Here is a 13233-nt window from a genome sequence, read left to right on the forward strand (position 1 = left end):
GGGTGGAAGTGTGGGGAAGGTGTGGTCATGGGACACAGGTTACATACAGCGGAACTGAATGAATAAGAAAACATGTTAAGGGTAACAGGAAATAGCTTTCTCTACATCACAAAAAGGAGTTACAAATACCAGAATAAACCCTATAACATTAATTAGAATTGGAGGTAATGGTATAAATTAGTTTCAGTATCTACAGATAGATGGATGTACCCAGGTAGACAGGTAGGCAGGCAGCAGTGTGTGTGTATGTGTGTGTGTGTGCACCTACACATACGTACACACATATACAGACATGTATTTTGTAGGCCTGCACAGAGAGGAACTAGGAATGGAGCTATCTCAGTAACATGAACTTACCTACAGCCCAGATCTTGGCTTCAAAATACCATTTTCCAGTAAGAGGAATCATGCTTCCTTAGACAAATGGCTGCTTCCAAGGAAAAGTTAGAGGAGTAAGAAAGTTAAAGATGAGCCTGTATAACATCTTATTATGCCAGAACAAGGAAGCATTACAAGAATGATGAAGATGTGGCAAAAGATATGAAAGCTTCGAGGGGCTCCCACTGGTTAATCTGGGATAATTTAAACATCAAAATAAACAATGACACTATGGTAGGCAGAATAATGACCGTCAGAGACGCCCACATCCTAATCCCTAACACCTTCGAACACCGTAGGTTACAAGGCAAAGGGAAATTAATGTTGCTAATCAACGATCCTAAATTGGCACATTATCCTGGATTATTTGTTGGGCCCAATGTAATCAGAAGGGTCATTAAAAGCGGAAGAGAGGCATAAGAAGGTCAGAGGGAGCTATGACTAAGAAGAAAGGTCAGAATGACATGATGTAATAAGGACTCAACCCGCTGTTGCTGGCTCTGTAGGAGGAAAAGGTCCATTAGCCAAAGAATAGGGTAGCTGGTAGGAGCTGGCAAGGAAACTGTTTCTCCCCTAGAGCCTCCAAAAAGGAAGACAGCCCTGATTTGAGCGTATGGTTTTAGTCGTTGATTTTAGCACAATGAGGCCCATGTATGACTCATGATCAAAACCTACAGTGAATGTTTCAATTAAAAAAAATTATTACAGTAAAAGACACATTGCCATTAATCCCCCTCAAAATACTCCCCCTCGCTTCAAACACACTTATCCCACCGTTCTTGCCACTTTCTGAAGCAGTTCTAGAAGTCTTCCTTCGTGAGTCTTTAGTTGCGCTGTCGTGGCTGCCTCGATGTCCTGCATCAATTCAAGAAGTTTGCCTTTCATGGTCATTTTGACTTTGGGGAAGAGCCAGAAGTCAAATGGTGCCAGATCGGGTGAAGAAAGTGAACGAGGACACACCGTCATGTTTTAATTTGACAGAAATTGCAGTACCAGAAGCGATGTGTGACATGGAGCCTTTCTGTTGTGATCACAACATACAGTGAATGCTGCTGCCAAGTGCCATCCAACGGAAAGGCAGGGATCTTCAATACGGGAAGCGGTATGTCGAACTTTAGTAAAAAGTGTGTGACAAGTTTTAACTTGTTTAGTGCTGTCAGTCTTGTGTGAACTACACCAGAGAAAGTTGAGAAAGGGTGTGTTTTAAAGTGTGCCATAAATCATCCTCCATCATGACAACACCCCATGTCACACCTCCCTTCTAGTATGGCAATTTCTGTCAAATGAAAACATTACGATGTGTCCTCATCCACCTTATTCACTGATCTGACCATGCGACTTCTGGCTCTTCCCCAAAATCAAAATGATTCAGGACATCGAGGCAGCCACGAAAGCACAACTAGAAACACTGACGAAAGAGGACTTCCAGAACTGCTTCAGAAAGTGGCAAGAACAATGGGATAAGTGTGTTCAAAATGAGGGGGAGTATTTTGAGACAGATTAATGACAATTACTGCCTTTTACTGTAATAATTTTTTTTTACTTAAACACTCACCATATTGTTTGATCACACCTCATAGGTCTTCCAACTTACAGAACTGTTAAGATGATGAATTTGTATTGTTTTAAGATACCAGGTTTGTGGTAATTTGTCACAGCAGCAATAAAAAACAAATATAGATGGTAACAGGTTATAACCTATCAGATAAACTAGGTCATAGTGACTTGATACAAATATATAGATATAACTAGATAGACATAATAGATAAGTAGATAGAGACAGAAAGTTTGATGGGGATTAAGAGATCTAAATGGTTCAAAGCACTTATCCACAAAATACTTTTTTAAGGGGAAGTAAAGCCGGGCAAACACCACCTTAATCACACGACCAAAGTGCTCATCATCAGCAATGGAACAAATTAAAATCAAGTGCCTCCTGACAGGATACGCAATGAGAACATACATCAGTTCTGTAACATTCTTGACTAAGACATATCACCTGAATCTAATTATAAGTAAACCTTAGATAACCCAAATTGAAGGACATATCATAAAATTACTGTCATATAGTCTTTAAAAGAGTTAAAATTAAGAAAGACTGTGGAACTATTCCAGACTGAAAGAAACTAAAGAGATATGGCAAGTAATACAACACATAACTCTGAATTAGACTGTTTTGCTGTAATTTAAAACATGATTGGGAAAATTGGCAAAACTTGAATAAGGTCTAAATGGTAAGAATGTGTCAATTTTAATTTCCTATTTTTAAGAGCTATGTTGTGGTTATGTAGAAAACACACAGTAAAGTATTGGGTTAAAAGGGCATCAGGTTAGCAACTTAAACAATTTAGGGAGGAAAGTTCTCTGTATAGGACTTGCAACTTTTCAGCAAGCTTGAGATTGTTTTTAAAAGATAAATTAGTAAATCAAATAAAAAGAGGAACATAAAACTCACAAATGCCCTTTAACAAAATGCCAAAGATTATATAAACTGACAAACCTTTTTCCATAAGTAATTTAGGCAGTATGTGTCAGAAATGCTTATGATGCTTTGTTTTTGGGCCCAGTAAGTTTATCTCTGGAAATATGGCCAAAGAAAATAATTCAAACACAAAAATTTTAATCTACAGAGATGTTAATTCTAGTATTATTTACAATAGTAAAAAACTTTAACCACTGCGACTTTCCATTAATGGGAAATTTAAGTATTACGCACATCAAAAAAGAAAATTCTATCCCACTGAAAATAATACACGAAGAGTTTTAAATAACATGAAAAAATGTTCATGTTGCGACACTTACAAAGAACACTTTGGAAATACCACATTCCTTTTCACCCAGAAATTCCAGAGCTAGGATTTTATCCTACTGTACATACATATATACGGAACAACATACTGAAACACCACTACATTATTTGTATTAGAAAAAGATTTTAAGCCTAAATGACCATCAACAGAAATTAGTTAGAAAAATTATGTACATCTATAAAATAGAATATACTGCATTTGCAAAAAATAACAGGCAAGCTCTTTACATATTATTACAAAGACTTTCCACAATAAGTAAAAAGAGCAAGATGCAAAAAAGAGTGTTTATATTTAAGGAATCTCTGTACAGACATATACATACATATATAAATTTGTTTATGGACTAACTCTGGAAAGATATGCAAGAAAAAAAAAATCACTAGTTGCCTTCAAGGAAGGTAACCATGTAGCTAAGGGAGATTTTTTTTTTTTAACCATATGTGCTTTTGTATTTTTTCATTTTGTTACCCTGTGACTATATGCTTCTTTGGTAATAAATTAAGTTAAAGTTTAAAATTTAATAAATAGTTCATAACTATTTATTACAGAGAGTAAAGAAATAGACCAAACTACCTAATTGTCGCTTTCTCTACATTTTTATTATTTTTCCAATTTTCCATTGATCATGTATTATTTAATCAGAGAATTAATATATAAAAATTTTATCTAGATTATCTAGAAAACATGGTTATGTGTAAAATCATAGCTAAAAATAAGAAACCTTTTAAAATTATCATTTTTTTATTAACATTATTATTTGAAAAATGTCAAACAGAAACTTAAAAACATGCTAACCTTTCCCAAAGCATACTGTTTTATCAAATTCATATTTCCTTTTTGATCCTTCCATTTGATCCTTCATTTTTAAAGAGTTATTTCACTAAATGACTCAGATTCACAGATAACGCTAAAACAAAGTCTTTCTTTCTGTCCTATTAAAAAGTATTAAATCAACTAAAGATGCCAATATTTTCTCTCTCTCTCTCTCCTTTTTTTTTTTTTTTTTTAAGTTGGAGTTGTAAATAAATAGCTATCCTACAGGAGTAAAAGACTATATGAATTTAGGCAGTAACTCAGAGAGAGTCAACTATGTAGACAGAGGAGTTCCTGTTCCCACCACAACTTCAATGAGACAATCTGGGACCCATGGAAGAGTCTTAGCCCCACTTTCATCCTAAGCACATAGCCTGACAAAACAGACACTTGGTGCCAAGGTAAAAAATGAGTCACATCCTAACTGCTAATGTAACAAATAAGTAAATAAAAATGAAAGAAATACAGAGTGGCCTTAGAAAGAGATCAGAAAAGCTACAGGAAGGAAGATAAGCTGGATGAGGCAAAAATCACCTCAAAGAGCCCAGATTAGCTGAGGCTGTTCCATATCTGGGTATATATTTGGGAATAAGCCATGTATTCTAACACAAGGCTCCCCAGCTTTGACTGGGTAAAGCCTTCATTCGACAGAAAGAAATCAGTCCTCTTTCTAAAAGCTGCTGCCTGATGTTATTTGAGTATCCCAGAGGACGCGGTATGACCAAGAATTAAACAGGTCTAGATTCTTCATTAAAATGATACATTGTCTCTATCCTAATAAATTAAGCCTGTATCTTCAACTGGAACAGACCCAGATTTAATTTCAACTTTGTCAGACAAAGGATACAAAGACATTTTAGTTTCTGAACAGTCATACAGATGCTGAAACACTGCTTGTTAGCTTATTCCATGTTATTTATAATAGGTACTACTTGTCCTAGAAGTAGCAACTTGGCTACAGGAGAAAAGATAAACCTGCATCACTCAACAATTCTTCATGTCAATATTATCTGCCTCAAAGAGCAGAAGAGAAAGAAGTTTTACATCTGCATTTCCAAACCACTTTACAATAATTTGCTTCTCTCTGCCACCAAATGCCTTTTATCATAACCTTGCAAATTAATATTTCATTTTTTATAAGTTTATAAAAAAACTTACAAGTTTATATTTCATTTTTTTCATCAATAAAATGGGTAGACATGTGTACTACTTGGAAACTCCTTTTAAAGTGGTATCTTAATAAAATTCATTAAAAAGTCAAAACTGTAATTCTAAAAAGACAACACAGTAGCTTAAGATCTCAAAATGTCATCAAATTAAGGTTAGATTATATCAAGATCGTGCCCAATTACTGTTTATATTAAATGATTCTGCAGTGATTTGCTTTATACTGAGGTATCCAAATACCATCAACTCCCAATTTTATGTGCCACAAGAACTCAAAATAACAGCTAATTAAAACTGAGTTAAATGTTACTTTAAAAAAGTATCTTATAATTACACAGAAATGTAGATGTTTCTGGGAATTCACAATTTGGTGTTTTATTATTATGTTTAAACATTTGACTTTATAGAAACCTGTTGTTCAACTCCTTATTTGCTACGTAATTCTAATGCAAGTATCAACCTAGATCAGAACCTTAAACTTACTGATTCTTACTTTTTTAAAAGCAAAGAGGTAATTATTTTTCTTGGTTGTTTTTACAATTGACACTGTTTATACCTGCTTATTAGTTAAATAGCAAACATTCACTGATCAGGAAATAAAGAACAAACACTGCTTAAGGCAAAAAAGTATTTGGATGTAAGGAATATCGGTAGTTAAACCCATTGAAAATACTTAAGTGGAGCCAATGCTACCAAAATGAGACTAGAAAAATTATTAGTAGTAACTTAAAAATTATCATTAAAATGGCTGGTGACATCCTGGTATTTTTTTTTTTTTAACAAAGAGATGGAAATCATTGGTAATGTTCTAATTCTTTTTTTTTTTTTAAGATTTTTTTTTTTAATTGGGGAAGGGGAACAGGACTTTATTGGGGTACAGTGAGCACTTCCAGGACTTTTTTTTTCCCAAGTCAAGTTGTTGTCCCCCCCAATCCCAGGTGTGGAGGGTGCTGTTCAGTTTCAAGTTGTTGTCCTTTCAGTCTTAGTTGTGGAGGGCGCAGCTCAGCTCCAGGTCCAGTTGCCGTTACTAGTTGCAGGGGGCGCAGCCCACCATCCCTTGCGGGAGTTGAAACCAGCAACCTTGTGGTTGAGAGGACACGCTCCAACCAACCGAGCCATCCAGGAGGCAGCTCAGCTCAAGGTGCCGTGTTCAATCTTAGTTGCAGGTGGCAGAGCCCACCATCCCTTGCGGGACTCGAGGAACCGAACTGGCAACCTTGTGGTTGAGAGCCTGCTGGCCCATGTGAGAATCAAACCCCAGCCTTCGGAGTTAGGAGCACGGAGCTCCAACCGCCTGAGCCACCGAACCAGCCCCCATCCTGGTATTTTTAAATGCTCACCTGTAGCAGATGGGAACTGCCTGGATCTAATAAGCTGACAGCTTCATTCTGCATCGTGTTCTGTTGTGTAATTGCATCTTCTCGTTTCCGCTCTTTCTGTCCTGCTTCATCATCTTCATATTCATCTAAGCACTGAAAGAAAGGAAAATTACCATTTTACTTCCATATATTAATGAAACGTTTTAATAGTATGTGAAGATACATTTGGTATCATTAGACATATTTGTGCTTTCAGAAACTAATTTACACAATAAAGGTGGTTCCTTTCAGCAATGTGTACATTTAATTCCTGTAAATTAAATTATCTGCTTAATGCCCATAGCCACACCCCTGCCGACATATCTTTTCGCAGGGTTTTCTTACAGGTAGGGTTCACTCATTCTTTATCATTCATTCAACAAGTAAACAAACAGACTATGTCTACCTTAAACAAAGCACTTTTGGAGGATAACAAAAGATACATCACAGACACGGAATTTATAGTCTAGCGGGAAGATATATAGGATAAAGGCCACCATCTAGCTTAGTAGCACGTGTGAGTATATACAGGAGTTTTTTCACCTGGAGAGTACATCTTCTTCAAAGACTCTGTAGAAGAGCTTATAATTTCAAGGATGGGTATAACTGGGAACTGCAAAGAACTTCAGATGGTGGGAAGAACACAGGGAAAAACCTATAGCAAAGGGTGTTTAAAAGGGTGCTTAAATGCTGAATCAACACCAGCATTACCTAGCTCCACTTTTTACATGAAAAAGAACACCAGAAAAAACAGAAAGAAACAAAACTCTATCCATTACACTCACTGTCAAATGGGTTACCTATTTCTAACAACTGAACACATTCCCAACCAATACACTGCCCTACAGGGTTCTGTGAGAGACATAAATAACACGTCTGCAGTCACTCAGCAACCACTAAGACACTGACCAAAGCACAGAATGGCAGGAGAGATGACAGAACTTACAAACTGTACGAAAAGAAAAGACTTGAGGCCACTGTGCAAACCAAGAAGGGTCACTGTAGCGTCTGGAATAGGAGAGTCATAACAGATAAGTAGCACCTTGAAAGACACACGGTTCACCATGGGGCATATGGAAGAAAGCATCTGTCTGACATGGAGTCTTAAATTAGGAGGATGTGGAGAGGAAGTCAAGGAAAAGAACCGAAGGGGTGAGTTCAAGAAACCAGCAGGCTGAGATTTTAGAGAAGGTTCAGGGTCCTCTCCTGTCAGAGGAAACTGTGTGTACCGGTGTCAGCCAGCCCTAGTCATGTAACCCTGTGGGAAATAGGGATTGGGTAACTGGTACAAGAAAAATGAGGGTACTGTGGTGACTGCCACTGCTGTGAGTAATAAACTGTCCTTGACTGTGACCCAGGAAACTAGGGTCTCCTGCCAGGATCCATGAAACTACAGCGGAGTAACATGTTAGACTGCAGGCAAGAGAAGGTCTCAGACCCTGCACAGTTTCTGACAAAGATGAGGACTGCAAAGGCAAAAGCTCTGATCGCAAAGAAACATAAATAATAAGTAGCCTTGAGAAGCCTGTCACTGCATAACACGAAAAGACATTAGTGCTACAATTCCCTGTAAATAAAAGTGATCAAAATATATTTTGGGGGAAATAAACCTGTATACAGCAATTCACAGTACAGATTAATAGGGACAAAGACCAAAAGTGGCGAGACTAGTTAAACAACATAGTAGGCGATTTGATCCTATGAAAAATGATATATCCTAGGTAGAAAACAGAATCAAGAAATCTAGTAAAGCGTATCCAAAGTTTACGAAATTAGTCCTGATTAGAAAAAGAATCTCTCTTAGGACTTTTTAAAAATTTTTCTCAAACCAATAGAGTATCACGTTTAATAGTAAAATATCGATGAAATTTAAAGCAAAATAATATTTAAGACATTGATGTCCACTATCAACATGGTTGTTGAAATCACTCTGGAAGGACTGCCTGATAAAACTAGGTAAGAAAAACAAGAGATTTCAGCATTAGAAAGAAGGCAAAATTCCATCATTTCAGATGATATGATATTGTCAAGAAAATAAACTAAAAATATTTTAGAATTATTAGAGTTCCTTGAGATGGTTTTTCACTAAGTACGGAAAAATAGCTTCCCAAAGTAACACCAATAGCCAGTTAGCTTATTTAACAGTAACCATAAAAGTAAACCCAAAACCTTTATTAAAAAACTGTAAAACTTTACTGAGAAATATAAATTAAAACCTATTCTTAAATTGAGAAAAAATATTTCGATGGTGTCAATGATCTGTAAATCAATTTATAAACTGAATAAAAATGCCAATCGAAATCTTAAGGGAATTTATTTTGGAAAGTAGGGGTGGATCACCTGGACAAATAAATACATAAGACAACCAGAAAAACTACTTTAAAAAAAAGTTATGGTAGAGCACTCACTCTAGTTAACATTTAAATGTATAAAACCACAATAATGAAAACTGTATGGCAGAGGTCCTAGAACAGCAAAGAGAATTTTTTAAAAGCAAGTCTTCAATAGATAGTACTGAGACAAGAGTCAACTATTTAAGGTACTACGGGGGCTGAGAAGCAAGAGTACAAGACCTAGAAAGAACAAAGAGTAGTCTCAGCTCTAGTCTTTTACTCTGAAAGCAATCACCCCTCATTTCCCAGTACCCGGGCTGCAAAAACCTGACCATAGGACAGAACGTCAATTCTTAACTCAGAGTAGTATAGACAGAAAGTAAAAGTTGAAGCAGGTAGCCATGAACTCCCCGAGCATTGGGATGTTACTTCTTTGTTTTCATTTCCTGAGATCCAGGCCTTCAACAGGAACCTTCCCTCCTCCTATTCCCTCAATACATGTAGACTCCTTCATATCAGCACATTAAAAGACCAAAAAAAAAAAAAAAAAAACCTCTTCAGTAAATCAGTAAATGTTTTATAAATGAATGAATGAGTTACCAAGATGAGACAAATCAGGGAGACAGACTGTGGCACGCCAAGTTAAAATCGAATGCTCTTTTCCATGGCAACACCATTAGCCACTGACCTGGGATCTTTTCATCACACATACCACCTCTGTTTAGTGTGTGTGCATCTTACATTCCAGCAAGTGTTTAGAATACGGATTACTTGATGAATCACAACTTCCCTTCTAAGTTCTTCTAGCAACCAGTACAGTTCTTTTAACAAGCATCCTGCAAATTCTACAAGCTATCTTCCGTAACTGTGATAAACACACACAGATGAACAATTTGGTAGAAATAGTGAGAAATGAGAAAATGAAAGCAAAAAAGAACTGAGTTAATGGACAAAGGTGAGTAAAGATGTTTTCTATCTGCTATTTATTGTAAAGATTAATAATTTTCTTAAGCACATAGTTGACTGGTATTCTTAGGAGAGAGAGAGTTGTTTTTAGTTAAGTGCTAGCAAAAGAGAACCAAAAAGAACCCTAAATATTTTTCAAAGTTTAATTCTATGAATTATAAGCTTTTTATCTCGGAGGGGAAAAGATGAAAAAAAATCGATGCTGATTTTACATTATACTTATATCAATAATGTGAGACTGAATCCCTTCTTCCCAGCTCTCATTTCTAGATAAATGTAAACATGTAAAAGTTATTCTCTCATTTTATATCCATTATAAAGTTTCATGAGAACAGGTTTAGTGATTATTTGAAACTGAAATGAAAAAGTCAGATTTTGGCCGGCCCGGTGGCTCAGGTGGTTAGAGCTTCCAAGCTCCTAACTCCAAAGGCTGCCAGTTCGATTCCCACATGGGCCAGTGGGCTCTCAACCACAAGGCTGCCAGTTCAATTGCTCGAATCCCACAAGGGATGGTGGGCAGCGGCCCCTGCAACTAAGATTGAACACGGCACCTAGTGCTGAGCTGCCTCCCGGATGGCTCAGTTGGTTGGAGCGCGGGCTCTCAACCACAGGGTTGCCAGTTCCACTCCCGAAAGGGATGGTGGGCTGTGTGCCCCCTGTAACTAGCAACGGCAACTGGACCTGGAGCTGAGCTGCGCCCTCCACAACTAAGATTGAAAGGACAACAACTTGACTTGGAAAAAAGTCCTGGAAGTACACACTGTTCCCCAATAAAGTCCTGTTCCCCTTCCCCAATAAAAATCTTACAAAAAAAAAATTCAGATTTTATGAATTAACATCTTTTAAACAGATGATAATAAGCATCATTAAATCTCATCAAGCTCTTTGCTTTTCCCAAAACTGCATTTTAGAGCGTTAAATATTTTAGTAAATAAATCCCCTGAACAAAAAAGAAACATGTATGATTTTCATTGGTAATAACAAATTACTGAGGCTGAAAAAAAGAGAAGCTAAAACATGTTCTTAAAAAACTACTCATATCATTGCTACAGATCTGACAAAATAACTCAATAAAAAGGATATTAGGGTATCTTCATAAAATTGTAATCAGTTAGCATTCAAAAAACTCTTAAGTAATAGGAATATGATAGGACTCAAAAAGAGTAACTCATAGGAATAGGACACAAAACTTAGAAAGATCCAAATATACAGACAAATTGAGTTTACAATAAACGTGGAAATTCACATCAGTAGAAAAAGACAGATTTTTTAAATATGTGGTTTGGGAATAACTGGATAACTGTGTTAAAAAAATGAAACTGGATTTATTCCACACACCACATACCAAGATAAATTTCAGTGCATTATTAAAACTAAGCAAAAATTTGAAGACACTCCACCAAGAAAATATAGCAATTGCAAAATAATACATGAAAAGAGGCTCAATATCACTAGTTATTAAGGAAACGCAAATTAAAATCGTAATGGGCTATCACTACATACCTACTGAAACAACGATAATTAAAGACTGACAATACCAAGTGCTAATGAGAATTTAAGACAATTGAATAGCTTCTATATTGTTAACAGGAACTAAAAATGGTACAGCTATACAGGAAAACAGTTTGGTATTTTCTTATAAATTTAAATACATATACATTTACCATGTGACCCAGCAATTCCACTCCTAGTTATTACCAAGAGAAATGAAAACATGTTCACTTTAAACTTGTACAAAAAAAAAAATCAGAGTTTTTTGTAATAGCCCAAAACTGGAAGGAGTCCAAATGTGCATTATCTGGTAAACAGATTAACAATTATTAGTACCGCCACGCAGCGGAATACTACTCAGTAACAAAATGAATGAATCTCAAAAGCATTATGCTATGTGAAAGACACCAGAAAACGAGGACTATCTACTGCATCAGTCCACATTCATAAAATTCTAGAGAAAGCAAAAATCATACTGACAGAAAACATATCTGTGGTTGTGAAGGCGGGCTGACTGGAAAAGGGCAGAAGGGGTGATGGAAATGTTCTATATCCTGATTCTCATGGTGGTTTACCCAGTTGTGTACATTTGCCAAAATGCATCAAATTGCACTCTTAAAACAGTAGCATACTATTGTAGGCAAATGACACTTAATAAATATGACACACAGAAAAAGAAATATAGTGGAGGTAGTGAACAAACGAGTCAAAAAAAAAAAGTCTGAACCAAAATCTGATTAAGCCTCTAAATGCAACTACTAATTATAGGAAATAGAGAGGACAGAAGAACATGGAGATGTAATCATGAAAATCCAGATTTGGGAAACTCTAAGTGGGGGTTGGAAAACTGCAAAAGACCAACAAGCAAATATTTAAGTCTTCTAGGGCTACATAAGGTAATCTGATTTAAAAAAAAATAACCCTTTAAAAATATAAAAACCATTTTTAGTTCATCATACAGAAACAACCCTCTGCTCACCCCTGTTCTAAAAGACAAATGGCAGGTTTCTACAACTAATAAATCGTGGGGGATAGCGGGGGGGTGGGGTATAAATCCAAAACTCAAAGGATAAGCATATCAACACCAACATATTTTCCTCATCTGCGTCCTTCTTCAAGGAAACTATTTTAAAAATTATCATTTCAAGAGTTTGAACAATGAATATATGATAAAATTAAATCTCAGGAGTTTCATGAGATTAAGAAATTATTTTTAAGTTTTTTAGGTGTGACAGTGATGTTGTTCTTTTGTTTAAAAAATATTCCTTACCTTTAACAGATATATACTGAAATATTTAAGAATGAGATAATGTGCCATCTGAGAATTGCTTCAAAATAACATGAGATAGAATGGGTCGTGTGTGGTGGCATAAATAAAACTGGCCAGTTGTTTGTTTCTTTTTTTTTTTTAATATTTTTTTATTGGGGAAGGGAAACAGGACTTTATTGGGGAACAGTGGGTACTTCCAGGGCTTTTTGCCAAGTCAAGTTGTTGTCCTTTCAATCTTAGTTGTGGGGGGCGCAGCTCAGCTCCAGGTCCAGTTGCCGTTGTTAGTTGCAGGGGGCGCAGCCCACCATCCCTTGGGGGAGTCGAACCGTCAACCTTGTGGTTGAGAGGTTGAGAGGACGCGCTCCAACCAGCTGAGCCATCCAGGAGCTCAGCGGCAGCTCAGCACAAGGTGCCGTGTTCAATCTTAGTTGCAGGGGGCGCTGCCCACCATCCTTTGCGGGACTCGAGGAATTGAACTGACAACCTTGTGGTTGAGAGCCCATGGGCAGTTGTTAATTTTTGAAGCTGAAGGATGGGGGACTTCATCACACCCATTCTCCTTACTTTTGTATATGACTGACAATCCCACAAATAATTCAGTTTTAAAAATAACAATAAAATTGTGCTAGATAAATATTTTATTTATC

At 36.5% G+C, this 13233-nt stretch overlaps 1 protein-coding gene across 1 annotated transcript in view; it reads right to left on the bottom strand.

Moving 5' to 3' along the window:
- The window catches only part of PAWR (pro-apoptotic WT1 regulator), a 99499-nt gene that overhangs the window by 26233 nt on the left and 60033 nt on the right, over positions 1-13233 (bottom strand). The window contains exon 3 of the mRNA XM_033118158.1: positions 6509-6640. Within this exon, the coding sequence (XP_032974049.1) occupies positions 6509-6640 (132 nt within the window). The remainder of the gene's footprint in view (positions 1-6508; positions 6641-13233) is intronic.

Source organism: Rhinolophus ferrumequinum, chromosome 10, assembly GCF_004115265.2.
Source record: "Rhinolophus ferrumequinum isolate MPI-CBG mRhiFer1 chromosome 10, mRhiFer1_v1.p, whole genome shotgun sequence".
Taxonomy (NCBI): domain Eukaryota; kingdom Metazoa; phylum Chordata; class Mammalia; order Chiroptera; family Rhinolophidae; genus Rhinolophus; species Rhinolophus ferrumequinum.